Genomic DNA, 18695 nt, shown 5'->3' with positions numbered 1-18695 from the left:
TGAAGTCCAAAGAATTGTCTGTAGACCTCCGAGACAGGATTGTATCGAGGCACAGATCTGGGGAAGGGTACAGAAACATTTCTGCAGCATTGAAGGTCCCAATGAGCACAGTGGCCTCCATCATCTGTAAATGGAAGAAGTTTGGAACCACCAGGACTCTTCCTAGAGTTGGCCGCCATGCCAAACTGAGCGATCGGGGGAGAAGGGCCTTAGTCAGGGAGGTGACCAAGAACCCGATGGTCACTCTGACAGAGCTCCAACGTTGCTCTGTGAAGAGAGGAGAACCTTCCAGAAGGACAACCATCTCTGCAGCACTCCACCAAGCAGGTCTGTATGGTAGAGTGGACAGACGGAAGCCACTCCTCAGTAAAAGGCACATGACAGCTCATCTGGAGTTTGACAAAAGGCACCTGAAGGACTGTCAGACCAGGAGAAACTAAATTTTCTGGTCTGATGAAACAAAGATTGAACTCTTTGGCCTGAATGTCAAGCGTCATGTCTGGAGGAAACCAGGCACCGCTCATCACCGGGCCAACACCATCTCTACGGTGAAGCATGGTGGTGGCAGCATCATGCTGTGGGGATGTTTTTCAGCGGCAGGAACTGGGAGACTAGTCAGGATGGAGGGAAAGATGAATGCAGCAATGTACAGAGACATCCTTGATGAAAAACTTCTCCCGAGCGCTCTGGACCTCAGACTGGGGCGAAGGTTCATCTTCCAACAGGGCAACGACCTGAAACACACAGCCAAGATAACAAAGGAGTGGCTTCGGGACAACTCTGTGAATGTCTTTGAGAGGCCCAGGCAGAGCCCAGACTTGAACCCGATTGAACATCTCTGGAGAGATCTGAAAATGGCTGTCCACCAATGTTCACCATCCAACCTGATGGAGCTTGAGAGGTCCTGCAAAGAAGAAGGGGAGAAACTGCCCAAGAATAGGTGCCAAGCTTATAGCATCATACTCAAAAAGATTTGTGGCTGTAATTACTGACAAAGGTGCTTCAACAAAGGATTGAGCAAAGGCTGTGAATACTTATGTACGTTATATTTTCGTTCTTTATTTTTAATAGATTTGCAAAAATTTTAAACAAACTATTTTCACTTTGTCATTATGGGATATTGTGTGTAGAATTTTGAGGAAAAAAATGAATTTAATCCATTTTGGAATAAGGCTGTAACATAACAAAATGTGTAAAAAGTGAAGCGCTGTGAATACTTTCCAGATGCACTGTATCTGGACCACAGGAGGGGGCAAACAAAAAAAATCTTTATAACAATGTGATCCGTCATTTAAACGTTGTTTCAGGCTCGTTCATTTCCCACAGACAAGTTTTTTTGTTGTTGTTTTTTTTACTGCATATACGCCTTGACAATCAGTGACTGAAGAAGTAGTATCCTGTACTTAAGTAAAAGTACTGACTAATACAGGGTCTTCAGATAATCAATGGGAGAGGAAAGAATAAAAACTCAATTCTGATCCAAAAATCTTCTTTCAGTTTTTGCACTTTTTCTCTCATCTTTGATTTTCCCTGAGATATTGAATCATTTAAACATTAAAAGAAAAAAACTTCTAACAACCTATAGACATCTGAAATGTGACCCCCAACTGCAAACTGTAAAAAGCCAAAATGGTTGGACTGCACTAATTCAATCTTTAACAACGGGTTGTATTTTAATGTGGTGTAAAGCCCTTGTTTTATCATCCATTTATGTCAGATCTTCATTTTTTTTTAAAAGAACTAAACCTGCCAAATTAATGTAGTAAAGTACAACATTTCCCTCTGAAATAGTTGCAGTATAAATGGAAATACTCAAGTGAAGTGCAAATGCCTCAAAATTGTACAGTACTTAGATATGTTCAAACACTGTTGTCCACTGATCAATTCCCATCCTGTCTGCTGCAAACTGCAACTTAAATATGCCGAAATAAATGGTTTGACTGAATTTGATGAAATATGAGCATTTTTTTATGAAACTACCTTTTAATGTTATTACATCCTTCGCATATTCTTTATTATATTCGGGAAGTACATAACTCTATATTCTGTATTCTTTTGGAAACGAGCTTTGAGAGCACATCTTCAAATCGATCGAGTTCAACATGTAATTCCCATAACAGCCGCACGGGGGCGTCGCGCCAAAATTAGACAAGCCGAGTGTGGCGAGCACGCCCGACCGCACCTTTCGAATTCCTCGCTGACCAATCAGCGCTGCTTCAAAAGTCTCCAACAGCCAATCGGTGACACGCAGAGGCGGGACAAACAGTGAGCCTCTTCCTGGATCACAACGCTGCTTATGGAAAGCTAAAACACCTTCCATTAAAAAAAAACAAAAAGACCCTAAATCTGTTAAAAAAAATACTTCCATATCTTTTATCTCGTAAAGCAGCGGTTGAGCGGGGGAGGGGGGAAGCGCGGCGATGGGTTTGCTGACCATTTTGAAGAAGATGAAGCAGAAGGAGCGCGAGATGAGACTGCTGATGTTGTATCCTTTCTTGTTTGTTAGCTTAGCTGGAAACCGGGTGGCATTTATGCATTAACCTCAAGATGACGTCACCCGCGTCAATAACAACAAAGATATTTAGGATAGTAGGTGTACTCGCGGGTGCAGTTTGTTTCGTGCACGCTATTAAGCACTTTTAATTAAAATCATTTAAAAAAAATTAAATTTAAAATTTAAACAAGTCTCATTAATCAACTTTGACAGGTGTGCGAGTTGTTCTTTGACCTGTCGCGTGCAGAGGTTTGGACAACGCGGGGAAGACGACCATCCTGAAGAAGTTCAACGGAGAGGACATCAGCACCATCTCTCCCACGCTGGGCTTCAACATCAAGACGCTGGAGCACAGAGGGTAATATAACCCACCAAAAATAATTAAGGTTCACTAAACAATAAGGTGCAATCAAGTGGTTTTGGTTTTGTTTGTATTTATCTTGCAAAAAAAAAGCACAAACCGAAGTCTACATTCACAGGTTTCTAATCACTGCACGATGACGTCATGCAAGACAATAATATATATCGTCCTCCTGCAAGTGTCTCAACACGATCTGTAATTGAAACACTGATATTATACTGTATTTATTGCAATGCGCCAAATCTAAAGGTTGCAGTCCTCCCTAAAATAAAATTTAAAAAAAGCAAACATACTAATTTGATATAAAAAAATAAAAAAAACTTAAATGTAAACGTGAAAAAGGAATGGCAGGTTTCATTTCCATGTTGTATGTTTCCCAGCCAGGATTTGTGACTTATCATCCTCTAAATTCCCGTACACTTAACACCCGCGCTCCTTGTGATCTCTCCTCTTGCGTTTTTAAAAAAAAAAAAAAAATCTTTTCCCAGGTTCAAGCTGAATATTTGGGACGTAGGCGGGCAGAAGTCCCTGCGCTCCTACTGGAGGAACTACTTTGAGAGCACGGACGGGCTGGTGTGGGTGGTGGACAGCGCAGACAGACTCCGAATGGACGACTGCAGGCGGGAGCTCGGCACACTGCTGCTGGAGGAGGTACAGGCGCAGTGAAAAGACACACTATGTGTGTGTTTGGGTTGTGGAGCAGCCTGTTTACAGTTTTGCTGAAAGTAAAATCATGGATCTGAGCCTTTGGGATCGGTCAAACCTTAGAGCCGTCTACGAGGGACGAATGTGCACGACAACGTTTTTACTTGTTGGTTGCTTAAAGCTGGAATCAGCGATGGTCTGTGCAGCTGATTAAATTGAAAACTGATGTACTACATTATTAAATCAGGAGAGTATCATACACCTTATTATTTCTATGTAACATATACTGTGCTGCACCCCCTCCACCCTCCTCCAACCCCCTTGCAGAGGTTAGCTGGTGCAACGCTGCTGGTTTTTGCCAACAAACAGGACTTACCAGGAGCCCTGTCCAAAGAGGCAATACAAGAGGTGAGCTCCACTTCCACGCTGCAGCGACTCCTGACGGTGTTTCAGTAATATAAATGACAGATTTAATAAGTAATTTCTTTATATGAAACGCATATATATCACAGTGGATGTTGTACCCGTGTGTTACCTGCAGGGGTTGGATCTGGATGCCATCAAAAGTCACCACTGGTGCATCATTGGTTGCAGCGCAGTAACAGGAGAGAACCTACTGGCTGGAGTGGACTGGCTGCTGGACGACATCGCTGCGAGGATCTTCACCACCGACTGAGTGTGTGTGTGTGTGTGAGTGTGCGTGTGTGTGTGTGTGTGTGCGCGTGCGTGTTTGGGAGAAAAATAAAAGGCAACCCATGCTTGGTGAACTCTGACATGTCTCCAGCATCATGATCAGACTGTGGAGATCAAACAAGTTAAAACAATAATCTTTTCTGTTCCATCAGCTGCTGTTTGCAGGCAAAGTAATGACTGCTGGTTTTATACTTTCTGGTATATCAGATTGTCCACTCGTGATTTGTGCCCAAACGTTGTTTTTTTTTCTTCTAATAAATTAATTTTTGTCAGTTACCCAGGGTGCCGTTTCTTAAGTGCACTCCTACATGTGAATGCCCTCATGCACAGATCACTACCAGAACTCCAACTCTCCTGCAGTCGTATTTCAATTAATTTTTTTTAGTGCTGTAAAATTATGGCCTCAAATAAAGCGAACAGTGGTATTCGAAAGTCCAATTAAACTCCGGTCCTTTTGGGCTGCTGCTTTCATTTTGTCTTGGGCAGTCAAAGTCTAATTTTAGTCCATCGATTGAACTTATTTAGCACGCGGTACAAGCCGATTGTATTTGGAGCTGCAAGTGTTGCCGATAAATGTGATTTGCATTTTTTTGTATACTAGTTGAGAAATCTCAAACCCCCGACTGTTAGTGAGCTCTGAACAAGCAGCAGCTGGTCCAAAGGATCCAGATCGGTAACTTGCACACACCATGTCTTGACTTTCCTATAGATGCTGAATGTTAATGGTAGTAAAAAAAAATGAATCTTATGACTTGCCAGCTGTTTTAATCTTTCATAACTGGACCAGCAGCTTTCAGTCGTTCCCAAATTCACTTTATTTATGATTTGTTCATTTGTAGTGTTGAATTTTTGATCAGTCAATATGTTGTTTATCAGGCTGGCAGCATTACTAGTTTTTAAATCAAATTTTGTTAAATGTCAGTATTTGTTTTAATTCTATACAATAAATTATGATGAGGTCTTAAGTTGAGCATCTCTTTGGCAAATTCCATTTGTTTAAATGTCACAAGTTCCTACTTTTGTAAATCTCCCCCAGTACTTAATGTTTTCAGACTCTGAACTATAAGCAGCCCAGAAATTGTAAGAAAATGTAGGTCACCCAATGAGTGGAGAACAGCTTTATTTAGTATCTATAATAAAACATCAGGAAAATGCATAACTGGTGATTTAAAAAAACAAAAACATTCCTCTCTCCAGCTGTGGTGGAACTTCAACTGCAGACATGTCTGATGGCACCAAACTTCTTTCCAGTCTGCAACAGAAAATGACATCTTAGACATGGATGGCAGAACTGATCCCATTTTATATTTGATCATGGCAGGTTTAGTTTTGATCAGAGGGGATACCAATCAGTCATGAATCTTCAGACTGGGGCGGTAATAAGGAACTCATCACTTCTATTAAAACCTTTTAAGAACATGAGATTCTTACCACATATTCTCCAGGTGGTCCAATATGTGGAGCTGGTCTCTGAAAAGACCTGAAACCGAGAATACAAACTTTAGAAAACCACGTCACCAAGACAACTGAGGACTTGCAGCGTTTAAGTCATGTGATCAGAGGGGATACCAATCAGTCATGAATCTTCAGACTGGGGCGGTAATAAGGAACTCATCATTTCTATAAAAAAAAATAAAAAAAAACATTTAACATGATTCTTACCATATATCCTCCAGGTGGTCCAATATGTCACACTGGTCTCTGAAAAGACAATACAAACTTTAGAAGACTGTCCCCAAGACAACGGAGGAGCTACAACATTTAAGTCATGGGATCAGAGGGGATACCAATCAGTCATGAATCTTCAGACTGGGGCGGTAATAAGGAACTCATCACTTCAGACATTGAACCGGTGCATGTTATGAACCCTCAACACCTCGGTTAAAAAGTGTTACTCACCGACATGTTTGGACAGAACACGGGATCAGCGTGATGATGTCGAGCTGCTGAAATAATAAAATAAAAAAATGTTAATACAGTATAATGGGACAGTTTGGAAACTAATCTTTACACCAACATGCACGGTATTTAGTTTTTGTCCACACAAAGCTAAATGGTGCTGATCAGAGGGGATACCAATCAGTCATGAATCTTCAGACTGGGGCGGTAATAAGAAACTCATCACTTCTGCCTTAAGAGGCTGCTTATAGTGACGACACTGAGCAGATACTGACCTCAACTCTGGGACAAACTCGAGCAACCGGGATGACGAGCCGGTCCATTGGCCTCAGCAATGTGACCTAAGGAGGAAGATTAAAAAAAGAACAGGTGAAGATTGGGATGCATCCTTACTGGAACACAGAATTACTGTTCAGAAGTACCATCAGTTAGTGGTGTCTGTCAGTCATGTGTCTGGTACCGAGCAGTTCAAATTGAGGAACCCTAACGGGAGCCGAGGATCACCTTACACCTGGCAAAGCCAACAACCAGGGTTCTCAGTGTCGTATCGGGCCAAAAGGGAATTTGGACACTCTGGTGCCAGGCTAACACTGCGAGAGACGAGGATGATTGGACATCATCATCATCATACTTCTTTACAATATACCTGTTGGTAGTCGAGGGTCAGACACATACCTCTTTCACCTCGTGTCCAGGTCATAGTTTGACAGGCAGGTCCGTCCTATAAGGTCCAAACAGGAAATAATTAGATTACACAAGACTGCTCAAATTGTTGACCTGTTCCACATCTTAAAACTGGCCTGAGATCAAAGTCAATTCACTCATCACAAGTTCCACTTTAAACTGTTTGGTCACATCCCCGTTTGTCTCCATTCAGACTGTTGGTAACCCCGACAGGTCGTCCCCTTATTGCCAAGGTAACACCAGTGGGTTCACCTTTTCAGGTCTGGCATTGACACAAGGCGTAAGACGTGTGCGGTTGTCATCATGAAGGAAACTGGATGCGACGCTGATGTCTAGAATGTTTACTAGAGGCTGAAAAGTACATGAACTAATTCGGTAGCTCCAAAGGGCTTCACTGACCTGGACAAACATGCTGGTGGGCAGATTTCAGCATCGTCCACAGCCAGGTACCTGTAACGGGACAATACGGTGAGTGGAGGCACAAATGTTTCAAGTCTCGCATGATCAACTGATCCTCGCTGATGTCAGATATTCCATTTCTCAACAGCTGTTCAGACGAACGAGATTCCAGATGTATCTCATCATTGTCAGCCAGTATGGTAGTAAAAGTAGACGCGTTTCTACAGTTGTGTTCTTACCTTCAGCTGAACATCATCATGTTGCTGAAGCAGTCAATGAGTCATCTACAAGGACAAAAAAAAAAAAAAGCCACATTAAATTGGTGAAATCAACCAATTAGCTAAATTAAACAATAAAGAAATCACAGGAATGACAGCCACACTATCGTGTTGGAAGGAGTTACTTAATCTGGTTTGAATCCAGCCTTAAAACAGGAATGAAAATCACAAGCTACAGCAGTTTCTCAGTTGTTCGTGTCGTTTCACATCGGTTCAAAGTGAGCTAAGTTCATCATCATTGAAACTGCATTACAGAAAGAGCCGAGATTTATAGATGTACTTTAAAAAGGAAGCAGGAGGAAATAAACAAATATTTACCGGGAAACGTGTGGCCGGTTTTCCTCCATGATTTTTCACTCAACAGGCACTGCAGGAGAAATTAGCACTTTAGTAATACAGGAAAAAAATCCATTCAAGTGTCATGAAAAGTTTTGCGAGTTTGATCAGGGCTTTGGTGACAAACTGCCATGTGACATCAGTCGTCCAGCTGTTTGATGGGTGTTACCCCATGTCATCCTTTCAAACCATCAGAAACGCCTCAATAAACTCCCCCTTTAATGGCCACTCAGATTAACTCATCAAACCAGTACATTTTGAATAAACAACAGGACAGGCATTTCTGACGAGTGTCATTACAAACATGGATGTAAACTGAGGACTTACATGTTGAGGTGACATTTCTCCTTCCAGAAACTTCTAGTCAAACTGCAACCTGACAAGAGAAACGGCAGCAACTTAATCACATGTACTGGAACCAAATGTTTTGTTAAGATTAATAACGGGGAATCAGATTGAAGGCTGACATCACTTTGTTCAGGCATATGCTTGTCATTAATGGAAATCATCATGTTTACATCCCCGACAGTAACAAAAATCAATAAACTGTCTTTTACTCACCTCGGTTCACGTTGAAGCTGCTTCCAGGAGTCTGGCATCGACCATGAGAATTGACCTGCAGTAAAAAAAAAAAAAAAGATTAGGTTAGCAATAAATGCTTTAAGTAAATTTGCATGTCAGCATTTTCCAAGGGGCTGATCAGATTCATTAGCCGTCATCACAAAAGTCAGGCATATGCTTGTCTATTATAAAACTCATCAATTAGAGCCGCAGCGGAAACGGTGTAATTTCAGCGGTGGTGATGCTCACCTGCAGAACTCCTTTGGTCTTATTCTTCATCTTTAAAGTCTTCTAATATCTGTTGAGTGTAAAAAAAAAAAAAAAAAAAGGTTAAGAGATTAAAATCATGGCTATTTTGATGACGTTTCCTATCGTAAAGGATGTCGGGGAGCCCGCGTGCTACTCAGAATCTGGTAAAGTAGTTTCTTCAAACGCTGATTCAGGTAGAGAGAGTTCAGACTCATCACGGCAGCACACCGAGCTCCTGAACAACCCGGAGACAACTCGAGGCTGATCAGTGGCGGATTAAAACTTTAACCCTCTGAACCCCGCAGCGGGTTTGAAATATTGTCTTTACATTTTTTTTTTTTTTAATCAAAATTAGAACTCATTACCAGAAATGGCAAAATGCAGGATTTTCCCAGTTTCAAACGTCTCCGTGCGCCAAGAAAATTAACAGAAATTGCGACATTTCATATGAAATTACTTTGCGTATCACTCAAAAATGTGTCCACTCAGCACAACTGACTCATCTTAAACCAATAGTCACAAAAAAGTCTGCAAATGTTCAACCAAAGGACAGATGTCTTAACACCGTTAATACACAACAATAACACTGTTGTCTGCTTCTTGGTTGTTTGTGTATCTATCGATATATATCGATAGATAGATACTGTACTGTATATACTATACATTTTATATTTAATGTGTTTTTACTGCTATTTTATTATCTTATTGCTTCCTGTATGCTGCTGTAGCAAAAAAAAAAGTCCCCTTGGGGATTAATAAAGTAACTACCTAACCTAATAGTTTATGATATACAACATGTGCTTCGGGGTTCAGAGGGTTACGATGCTCGAGGAGGAAAATCTTTAAAATTACCTCAGTAGGGAGTCTCAACACCTGAGAGTCTTCACACCTGAAACAAAAAGGTTTTTGTTTTTTTTAAGTGAGTTTTAAAGAGGAGTTTCAAAATGTGCACAATCTTCAGCGACCGTCATGCTACTCAGCAAATGAAAAGGTTTCCACCCGAGGTTTTCAGTGAGAGAGTTCAAATACTACATCACTGTAGCATGAGGATTTGTCCCGCCAATTCAATGCAATCAGTTATATCTGATACTAAAACTGATGTCCTGAAATTATTATAATAATGCAACAAATAACGTGTTATAGAGAAATTACCTGTTGTTCAGAACTTGGGTGTCAGCTTTAAACCACCTGGAAAAATAATATAAATAATTGTTTTAGCATAATGCAGGGAGCAGACCACGTGACCGCTGCGTGCAGCGGTTTCAGGACAGCACGAGACGGTTATAAAAAAAATAATAATAAAATAAAATAAACCACCAAAAATGGTGAAAAGTCGTCTCCCATCAGAATAATAAAGTGCAGTCACAGTCATTCAGTACAGGTCTGTGAAATTATCATCATCGAGAGACGCAGTGAGGCAAAAACAGCAGCGGCCATTTCTAACATCCTAAAAATACGATTATTTTTTAAAGATTTCCGTCTCGATATTTGGTGAAACATTAAAAGAACATTTGTTTCTTTATGTCAGCAGACATGTTGAACTGATATTAGTCGTGTTTACAGGAGGATGGTGGAGGATTGTGAGCAGCTCAAAGAGTGCTGCACACAAACGGCTCACTGAAGCTGCGAGCCCGAAAAACAACAACAACAAAAAATAAAAGTTCCGGTTGTAAAAAAAAAAATATTTCGGCTGCAGATTTTTTTTTACATCGCTGCTTTTCAATTTAAACAGTTTATCAACCAAACAAGAGAAATCTACCATTGAATGGAAGCTCTCGGCCGTGTAGGGACTCTTACCTCAATCGGACCAGCGGAGGAAGTGAACGAGGAAACCGGTGCGTTCGGCTTTTATGTCCCCGCCGGCGGGACTCCGCCCACCGGTAAACTTTCACCCGGACTCCGACATTTCCTTCGGCTTCATTCAACTGTAGGTAATTTTAATTTAACAAAGACTTTATATGTATGTAAAACTCGCCGGGTTTTTTTTTTTTTAGTTTTTTTTGTTTTAGAGCAAACACGTTATGCTTTAAAATACGTTTGAAGAAAGCGAGAAAGCGTTTGTTTTGTACGTCATTTCCGGTTACGTAGCCGCTTTTTTTTAATTATTATTCATTTTTTTTTTACTTCCGCTAGGTGACAACAGAGATACAGACATTTATCTCACATTATAGATTGTATAAAAGTTTGTTAGGTTAGGTAGTTACTTTATTAATCCCCGAGAGGAAAATTTTTTCGCTACAGCAGCATGCAGAAGCAATAAGATAATAATAGAACAATAGAAAAGCAATAAAATAGCGGTAAAATAGCAGTAAAAATATAAAATATAAATATAAAATGCACAGTATATACAGTACAGTATATATCTATATATATTATATACAAATTGTCTGAAAATCTTCGAGCAGCCCTTCACAGTAACTGAGTACATTGACTCAGGTTGTGTATTTAAGTGGAGTTTTGAGGTACATATAGTTTTCTGAAGTATTTCCATTAGATATGAAGGTTGTGCTTTCAACTCCGTTAGATTTATTTGACCGCTTTATTGCATTATTATTTATTATTTATTGTCTTATTACAAAAAACAGCGTGTAGATCAGGGTCACATTTCAGATATCTATTAGATGTTAACAGATCCACCAAATAGGGATTTTTTTTTCTCTCCCTCTAAATGTCTCACATCTAAAAATTAGAGGAAAAAGTCAACAAACTGAAAACAATATTTATTGGACATAACTGTTTTTCTTCTCGTTTTTTTTCTTCGATTTATTCAGTCTCAGTTCAGTGACGACTAAGAACGCATAATTTAAAAATCCATCGTAGACAACAGGAAACTACAGCAGGTTTATTGCAAAAATTTATTTAATTTCTGTAAAGGTCAATAATTAAAAGTTCTTAAATATAGTTTGCCATTTCAACAGTAGTATTCTTTCCAAAGAGAAGTGCACATAAAAAAAGAGACCTGTAGCTACAATTAAATAATGAAAAGACATTTATTTGATTCTGCTGCTGGATTTAATACCAATTAATAACCAGAAAATAAAGAGATCCACCCTCCTGTTTCCCTTCAGGTTTAATAACCTTCACCAGGACACACAGGAGGAAGTCATGAGGAAGACACTAACAAGCTGCACTACATGACAACTCTCATGTATTTCTGTGGAAAAACCCTGTTTAAACCACTTGACATATATCATCAAACAAATGTGTGCATTATAATGTAATAATCACAATGCTACTGTGTAAATATTGACTGTCCTCCTCTCACTAACCTCACTGATTACTAGACAGCCATGAATGGAGCTGATAATCACTCAGAGATGTGAATATCTGCAGAACAACAGTTCACCAATCAGTCAGCTGTTGGACTTGGGCTCCTGCTAGTACAAAGCCAATATGTGTCAGCCTCCAGTCCTGCGTGTTCTTTAATGAGGCAACAGATGTCAGGCTTCAAGATATTTATTTAACAGCAGCAGAATAATCAGTTTACAGAGCTCTGGGTCCAGACTATGTTTCCCTGACTGCAACAGAGTATGTGTCAGTTCACGAAGTCTGACCTCCTGACTTTCCTTGACCCAGTCTTCTTATAGTCCAGACACCAAAAAGTCATGTGTATTGATGTGTCCTTTGTTGGTTGGTCGAGGTGGTGGTTGTCTTCCTTCACACCCTGGAGTCCTCGGGACAGCCTGTCTGTTCCTGCTTATGACTCAAAGAACAACAGTATGTGACCCCACAGGTTGCCGACCCCCTCCTGTGACCTTTTGGTTTGGCCCAGCAGTATCACTCTCATTCACATACACAGCCTGTTGTCTACACCTTCATTCACAAACACAGCCTTTCGTCTACATCTTCATTCACAAGCACAGCCTTTCGTCTACCCCTTAGGATTAATAGTTGATAATACGACCTATATATAAGTAATATGATATGGCATACATATATGTTGCATTATTGTAAACATAGCCTAGCACAGAATCGCACACAACGCTGCTGCTCTCTTCAACGTTTCCATTCCTTTTGGTTACACGTCAACACTTACAGCATTTCATCATGCCAACCTAAAGGAAGCGGAGATCATTTACACTACGTTGCTCCTAACATTGGACCAGGTATAAGAAGCAAAGACTAAAAGCTGAAATCAGGGAGCCAGTAGCTGCTGAACTCAGTCATACAAAGACTGAACTTCTCCTTTCAAACCAGTCTCATAGACGTCACTGTAAAATCAGCAACTCGGCTTCCTTCAGCTCATAAAGACAAAAGTGAGTATCTGCAGTCTGTGTGCAAACTGATGAGCACCGTGATGTGATAAGGCAGTAAACATTATATAGAGTGATTAAGACTCAGTAAGCGCTATAAATAATTCATGTTTCTGAGGACCCGAACGCATCATGTGACTATAAAAGTCCCACTGAAGGTCTGGTAAGTGTCACACAGCCCGGATTCAGGTAAACGCTGCATCTCATTGGATTAAAAGTTAAAAAGAGTTTGGTTTTATTGTCCGTGTACTTTCTCCCGGTCTACCGAAACTCAGCCAGCACAGAGCGATGCAGCTGCTTCTTCTTCAACGAAGGCGAGGAAGGCGGTGGTGAGGATGATGATGTCACAGGCGTGAGGGTGACACTGTAGAGGTTGGTGATGAAGGCCTCCCAGCCGCGACGAAAGGCTCGGTCCAAGGCCTGATGGGACGGAGGAGGGGGAGGGTTAGCACTCTGCACGGCGTGGTCAGATAACAGATTTAAATCCATCCATCCGATCTTACAGCACCGTCATAGTTTTGTACAGATATTAAATACGATAAATACCGCTGAATTCATTTTTAAGGGCAAACAAAACCAACGGTGTGTTCAAAACGAACACAAAGTAAATGTTTGCCTCACATTCAGTCCACAGGATAAAAGTCTGCAGAAATGTTAGAGACCCTGCGACACTTTGCTTTTATTAGTTTTGTACCTATTTGGTCATAAACTTAAGTATTTATGACCAGTGGCTGCCACGTTATGTCGTTAGAGAAGATGTCTGAACCAAATTTGATGGCAATCAATCCAGTAGGTGTTGAAATATTTCAGTCTGGACTAAAGTAGTGGAGCCACAAACATCATCATGCTTAAAGAGGCTAAAATTATGAGATCTTGAGTCTTATCTCTCTCGAAGAAGAAGAAGAAGAATTAACCTCCAATAGTTTCGGTCAAAGTAAGGAGAACTATATCGTTTTATTTATTTAAGTTAGACTGGAGTCTGTTGGGTTGATTTTAAAGTTAAACCCATGTAGAGATCCATTAAAGGAGCAATGTGCAGGATTTAGTGGCCTCTAGTGGTGAAGTTGCAGACTGCAACCAACTGAACACCCCCTCGCCTCACCTTCCTCTTCCAAGTGTGCAGGGGAATCTACAGTGGCTGTGAAAATCACGCAAAATACAAAAGTTTCTCTCTAGATCAGGTATTTGGTTTGTCCCTCCTGGGCTACTGTAGAAACATGCCGTGCAAAAATAAAATTAAAAATAAAAAAGGACCTGCTGTAGAAATGTAGAAATTAAGGGCTCCTTCTGGGGTAAGAAAATTAAAACAATTCTTAATTTCTGGTGATTAGACATAAATGAATACATAATTATAATTATTTTAGTAGCCCCTAAATTTACACACTGGTGCTTTATTTAATAATTGGAAGCTTCCTAGTTGACTATATTTCACCTGTTTTGCATGTTCAAGTGACTCACTGCATTCACATGGAATTAATGGAGACAGCAGGTATTGTTATTTGGACGTGGACAAACTGTCTATTGTTTCTGCAGGTGGAGCAGAGTTACAGGGGAATTCATAGGAAATAAAAGTCTCGTAAACCTTTTTGTGAAAAGGCTGCTCACCTGTAAAAATTCCACCAGGTAAAAAAAAAAAAGGTTGGGAACACGGATCTAAACCTGTTGCTATAGTAACAGGTGCATTTACGGCGATCGGGAATATACCACTTCTTAGCTTTAAAGTGAGTACAGGATGTAAATTTTCCAATAGAACAGTATTTTTTTTTTGTGACGCTGTAGTTTTTCTCTGATGAGGCGGTTTTCTAATCTCTCCGGAGGTCCGACTATGAGGCCCGAAACTGATTACCATCAGAGGAATGTTTTTATGATGTGGGTTTAGGAGGCGGGTCAACGCTGCCACTGATCAAAGCACGTGATATAGGAGGCCCAGGAATGTGTGTGCGTGGAGCAGGTGGAGGTACGTTCACCTCCACCTGCTGTCACTCGTAGCCGGTGAGGGAAGCCTGTGTTAAGCTTCAATTTTTAATTTTTTTTATTTCCACGTCATTAAAACGTGAAGTCGAGAAAAAACCCCGTCAGAGGTCGCCCCGTGTGTCCTGCTGGACTTTGACTCCTGGTGGCAGTTGATTATTAAGATAATGTGATAGTTTCCATGGTGATTAATATCCCAGCGTGAATTACATGGGGGATGTGGAGGGAGAACTTTACCCCTCTGTTCCACAAACTCACAGCAACCTTCAGGGCTTAAAGTTTAACCAGCAGGAGCTCAGTGTGGAATTCAGGAGACATTTTACTCTGCAGGACAAACCGACTGGTTTTTCTCTCACCTTGCGATAATTCTTCGCCGTGTTCCTCTTCACCATTTTCATCCCCTCCTCTTGCTCCTTCTTCATCCTTCTCTCCTCCTCTCCCTCCTCCTCCTCCTCCTCCTCCTCTCGTCCTCTCTTCTTGTCTCTGATCAGGACCTGGTTGTCCTCTTCCTCCCGGACCGGGAAGTGAACGAGCGCGGCCTCCTTCGCTCTGCCCGTCTTCTCGCTCTCCTCCTCTGTCTTCTCTGCCTCTGTCTTCACCCGGCTGTCCTCCGGGGCGTCGGCGGGACGCTCCGTGTCCGGGCCGGGCCTCTCGTCTCGGGCCTGCTCGCCGTCCTTCTGCTTCCTCCTGGAGCTTCTCCTCCACCTGCTGCTGCTGCGGCCGGGTTTCCTGCGCAGGAGAGTCTCGCCGTCGTCTCCCATCGTCCCTTCGGTGAACTCAAAGGCCTCAGCCTCTTCCCTCTCGTCTGCCCCGGGTTGGGATGAGCTGCTCTTGACTCCCCCGTTCTCCTCCACCTCTCTCCCCCTCTCCTCTGTGGCGGACTCAGGCTCGTCGAGGCGTCCGTAGAAGCCACTGGATTTGTCCAGAAACTTCGGGGCCCGGATGGAGCTTCGCACTGAGCTCTTCCTGGAGTTCTTGCCAATTGTCATCTTCTCTTATTTTTACTTCTCCCGTTTTCTTACCTCTGAAAGAAAAGGCAGCAGGAGAGATTAGAGATGAATGCCGTTACATAACGTCTGCCCTCTTTCTCACCCTTTGGGTCTCCTTCGTTCTCACACACACACTTCCAAACAGTTCATAGTAAGAAGAGGATCACATGAATCACAAAAGGTGTTCGACGACAACAACAACAAAGGCGATAAAAGTGGAAAGAAAGTGGAGATAAAGTGCCCTGAAAGACCGCAGATGGAGGATTATTGAAATTCTACCACCGGCGTCTTGTGAGTGTGCATGTTTTTTTTAATCAGAGTGAATCTGCTGCTGTGGACGGTGTGTGATGTACAACACGTGCTGTGTGAAGCATCACGAGATGTTTATGGAGGAAACCCACCAGCTCTCATCTTTTTGGTCACAGCACTTTGCAGCCACAGTTCTGCTTTTTGACTTGATTAAATATGTACACGTGTGTGTCTGAAGGTCAGAGTCAACGTTATCGGGGCTGCGATAATCTCTGGATGTCAAAACTAAAGACACACTGTTCTCACAGCGAAAGATAAACACACACACACACACACACACACACACACACACACACACACACACACACACACACACACACACACACACACACACACACACAATCAGTCAGACTTTGACACCAAACTAACCAGCTGGATGCTGGACAGCAGCCAAAATCAATGACTTCAGTTTGAACTATCAGTGTCAAAGTCTGTTGGTTTGTTCTCAATAACATTAAAACGGTTGGAACATAAATCACGAAATTTCTATAAATATATGAACTTAAATGTCGGTTGCACGTCGCAGATCAGTGACGTCATAGCAGCCAATAAGAAAACACCTGCTGTGACATCACAGATCGTGTTGTCAGATGTTTCTGCTCCATGTGATTAATTAACCTTTTAAACCTTTTCACCTCCAGTTACACAAGAAGCAAATGCACACAAAAACAGCTTTGTTTGAATACGCTTTTTTTTTACGTTTAACTAGAAGAGTGCAAAAAATATAAATAATATATAGAAATATATATAGAAAAGTTTATACTATTATTTTCTGCCCTTCTGCCTCAGCTTTGCCCTCCTGTCCTCTACGTTTCAACAAACAAAAACAGAGCATGTGAATTAAAGACGAGCACTTCCTCTTTTCATTGGACTCGGCAAGTAAGTGAATACGATTATTTTCCAAAACAAGAAACTGCAGACTGCGTTCACACCAGAGAACATGCATTCTTACCTGTAGAAAATAAAACTTGGGCAAAATAAGTTACATCGTGTTGCGTAAACACAGAAACATGTTGGTAAACAGGAGGAAAACTGAAAAAAAGTTGAGTTGAAAATGACGAATAGATCAAGAGAAAAGGAAGCATGTCAACAGTGATAAAATCAGACAAACAGGAATGAAAGAACGAATAGAAATGGACCGAACGTCTTGACAAGACACTTTATATTTACGCTGCAGTGCGCCATAGTGTAGCAACAAGTATCAGGCATGAATAAAGAAAGAGTCTTACCTGATGTCTTGGTGTTGTGTCTTTGCCCTCTGTGTGTGTGTGTGTGTGCGTGTGTGTGTGTGTGTGTGTGTGTGTGTGTGTGTGTGAGAGCACCACTAAACAACAACCTCCTTCAAGTGTGCCTGAAAGCAGAGTGAATGACTGAGAGCTGGGAGCTCAGCTCAGCTCTCCTCTAACACACAACGTCACACACCAGCCCTGCCCAAACCTGCACTTCTGTCGTCACCGAATCAAACACACACACACACACACACACACACACACACACACACACACACACACACACACACACACACACACACATCAGGAGGTCGCGCACACATGCAGGAAAGCACTCTCACTATCAACGACTCTTTGTCTGTCTCTCCACTTCGAAACACAGTCCTTCTCTTTACATCCCTAAACACACACTGAGTAAGAGATAAAGTATTCAAATCTGTAACACGCGCGCACGCACGCACACACACACACACACACACGCGCGCGCGCGCACTCAACAAAACCATGTCGCAGAAGCAGCAAACATCCCGATCAATCATTAACCATGAACTTTAACCTCAAAGGCTGATTTTCCTGTTACCTTGAACACATCATAACAAGTCACACCATCAGAAAGATGGAAATTCATGTGCCTATTCAAAACAATGTGACTGCGAGGTTTACTTGAAGTTCTCTCCTGTGTGAGGTTTTATATTTACAGGCTGCAATGGGACACAAAAAGGGGAGACAAAAATACCAAATCTGGATTTTTGAGGTCAGAAACTGTGGTAACTTGGAAGATAATAAAAATCTGGTAACAGTAAATCAGCTAAAATTATTTATTTAAAAAAAAAAATCCTGTTCATGTCATAAACAAGCAAAATGAACATGTTTGAGCGCCGAAGGGCTTTAATGTTTACCTCCATAGAGTGCAGTGACCCCGAGTCAGTTCTGCAAAATCAGATACTGGAACTTAATTGAAAACGAGGTTAAATGCACATAAAACACCGCTAATAATAAACACCATCATCTGGCTGCTTATCGTTTTTTTGATGTTTGATCTACAAGAGGAGAGACTTGGCAAAGAAAACCAAAGGATCTGACGGTTCAGCATCCTGGTACATGTAGGCGCAGCCAGCACAGCTCACAGCTGGCAGGAAAATTCAGAAGAACTCTCGGTGAGTACGGCAGACACTGAAGAATGTCACTGCTTAGATTGACTATATTTCCCATCCACAATGTAGTCAACAACATCAGTCCACTGATTTTATTTAAGTTTATTTTTCCCACTGTAAAATGTCACGCTCAGCGCAAACGTAGTTCTAAAACACAACCACTTATGTTCATCTGAAAGGCCTCGCACGTT

General features: G+C 41.5%; 2 protein-coding genes and 7 non-coding genes across 9 annotated transcripts; 1 reads left to right on the top strand and 8 right to left on the bottom strand.

Annotated features, from left to right (window-relative positions):
• Positions 1-2265: 2265 nt before the first annotated feature.
• Positions 2266-4469, top strand: arl2 (ADP-ribosylation factor-like 2). The gene is made up of 5 exons (XM_069716977.1): positions 2266-2485; positions 2742-2852; positions 3344-3506; positions 3828-3908; positions 4042-4469. Exons 1-5 carry the CDS (start codon positions 2421-2423, stop codon positions 4174-4176), a joined length of 555 nt encoding a protein of 184 aa, XP_069573078.1. The 5' UTR covers positions 2266-2420; the 3' UTR covers positions 4177-4469.
• Positions 4470-5520: 1051 nt separating this feature from the next.
• On the bottom strand, positions 5521-5595 carry LOC138631826 (small nucleolar RNA SNORD31). Its single transcript, XR_011311753.1, has one exon. It is a non-coding gene; the product is annotated as a small nucleolar RNA SNORD31 (small nucleolar RNA).
• A 148-nt stretch (positions 5596-5743) lies between these two features.
• On the bottom strand, positions 5744-5819 carry LOC138631823 (small nucleolar RNA SNORD31). The gene has a single exon (XR_011311750.1). It is a non-coding gene; the product is annotated as a small nucleolar RNA SNORD31 (small nucleolar RNA).
• Positions 5820-5961: 142 nt separating this feature from the next.
• LOC138631829 (small nucleolar RNA SNORD31) lies at positions 5962-6034 on the bottom strand. The gene has a single exon (XR_011311755.1). It is a non-coding gene; the product is annotated as a small nucleolar RNA SNORD31 (small nucleolar RNA).
• A 216-nt stretch (positions 6035-6250) lies between these two features.
• LOC138631828 (small nucleolar RNA SNORD31) lies at positions 6251-6325 on the bottom strand. The gene has a single exon (XR_011311754.1). It is a non-coding gene; the product is annotated as a small nucleolar RNA SNORD31 (small nucleolar RNA).
• A 635-nt stretch (positions 6326-6960) lies between these two features.
• LOC138631824 (small nucleolar RNA SNORD22) lies at positions 6961-7086 on the bottom strand. Its single transcript, XR_011311751.1, has one exon. It is a non-coding gene; the product is annotated as a small nucleolar RNA SNORD22 (small nucleolar RNA).
• Positions 7087-7295: 209 nt separating this feature from the next.
• Positions 7296-7365, bottom strand: LOC138631825 (small nucleolar RNA SNORD30). Its single transcript, XR_011311752.1, has one exon. It is a non-coding gene; the product is annotated as a small nucleolar RNA SNORD30 (small nucleolar RNA).
• A 268-nt stretch (positions 7366-7633) lies between these two features.
• On the bottom strand, positions 7634-7697 carry LOC138631822 (small nucleolar RNA SNORD29). Its single transcript, XR_011311749.1, has one exon. It is a non-coding gene; the product is annotated as a small nucleolar RNA SNORD29 (small nucleolar RNA).
• Positions 7698-12463: 4766 nt separating this feature from the next.
• On the bottom strand, positions 12464-17685 carry LOC138631819 (cilia- and flagella-associated protein 251). The gene is made up of 3 exons (XM_069717017.1): positions 17351-17685; positions 15180-15847; positions 12464-13272 (listed from the first exon to the last, which is right to left on the bottom strand). Exons 2-3 carry the CDS (start codon positions 15810-15812, stop codon positions 13114-13116), a joined length of 792 nt encoding a protein of 263 aa, XP_069573118.1. The 5' UTR covers positions 15813-15847; positions 17351-17685; the 3' UTR covers positions 12464-13113.
• Between the last annotated feature and the right edge of the window lie 1010 nt (positions 17686-18695).

The sequence above is a fragment of the Brachyistius frenatus genome, unplaced genomic scaffold (assembly GCF_029030835.1).
Source record: "Brachyistius frenatus isolate BFR_SWC_R1_liver_20210118 unplaced genomic scaffold, ASM2903083v1 Contig_166, whole genome shotgun sequence".
NCBI lineage: Eukaryota > Metazoa > Chordata > Actinopteri > Embiotocidae > Brachyistius > Brachyistius frenatus.
Note: the sequence above shows the minus strand (reverse complement) of the source record. Positions and strands in the feature narration are given on the sequence as shown.

Coding starts and splice junctions, on each gene's coding strand:
- arl2 (XM_069716977.1), top strand. CDS start 2,421: ATGGGTTTGCTGACCATTTTGAAGAAGATGAAGCAGAAGGAGCGCGAG. Junction 2,486..2,741: donor GAGATGAGACTGCTGATGTT/GTATCCTTTCTT, acceptor TGTCGCGTGCAG/AGGTTTGGACAACGCGGGGA. Junction 3,507..3,827: donor GCACACTGCTGCTGGAGGAG/GTACAGGCGCAG, acceptor ACCCCCTTGCAG/AGGTTAGCTGGTGCAACGCT.
- LOC138631819 (XM_069717017.1), bottom strand. CDS start 15,812: ATGACAATTGGCAAGAACTCCAGGAAGAGCTCAGTGCGAAGCTCCATC. Junction 13,273..15,179: donor CGGCGAAGAATTATCGCAAG/GTGAGAGAAAAA, acceptor CCGTCCCATCAG/GCCTTGGACCGAGCCTTTCG.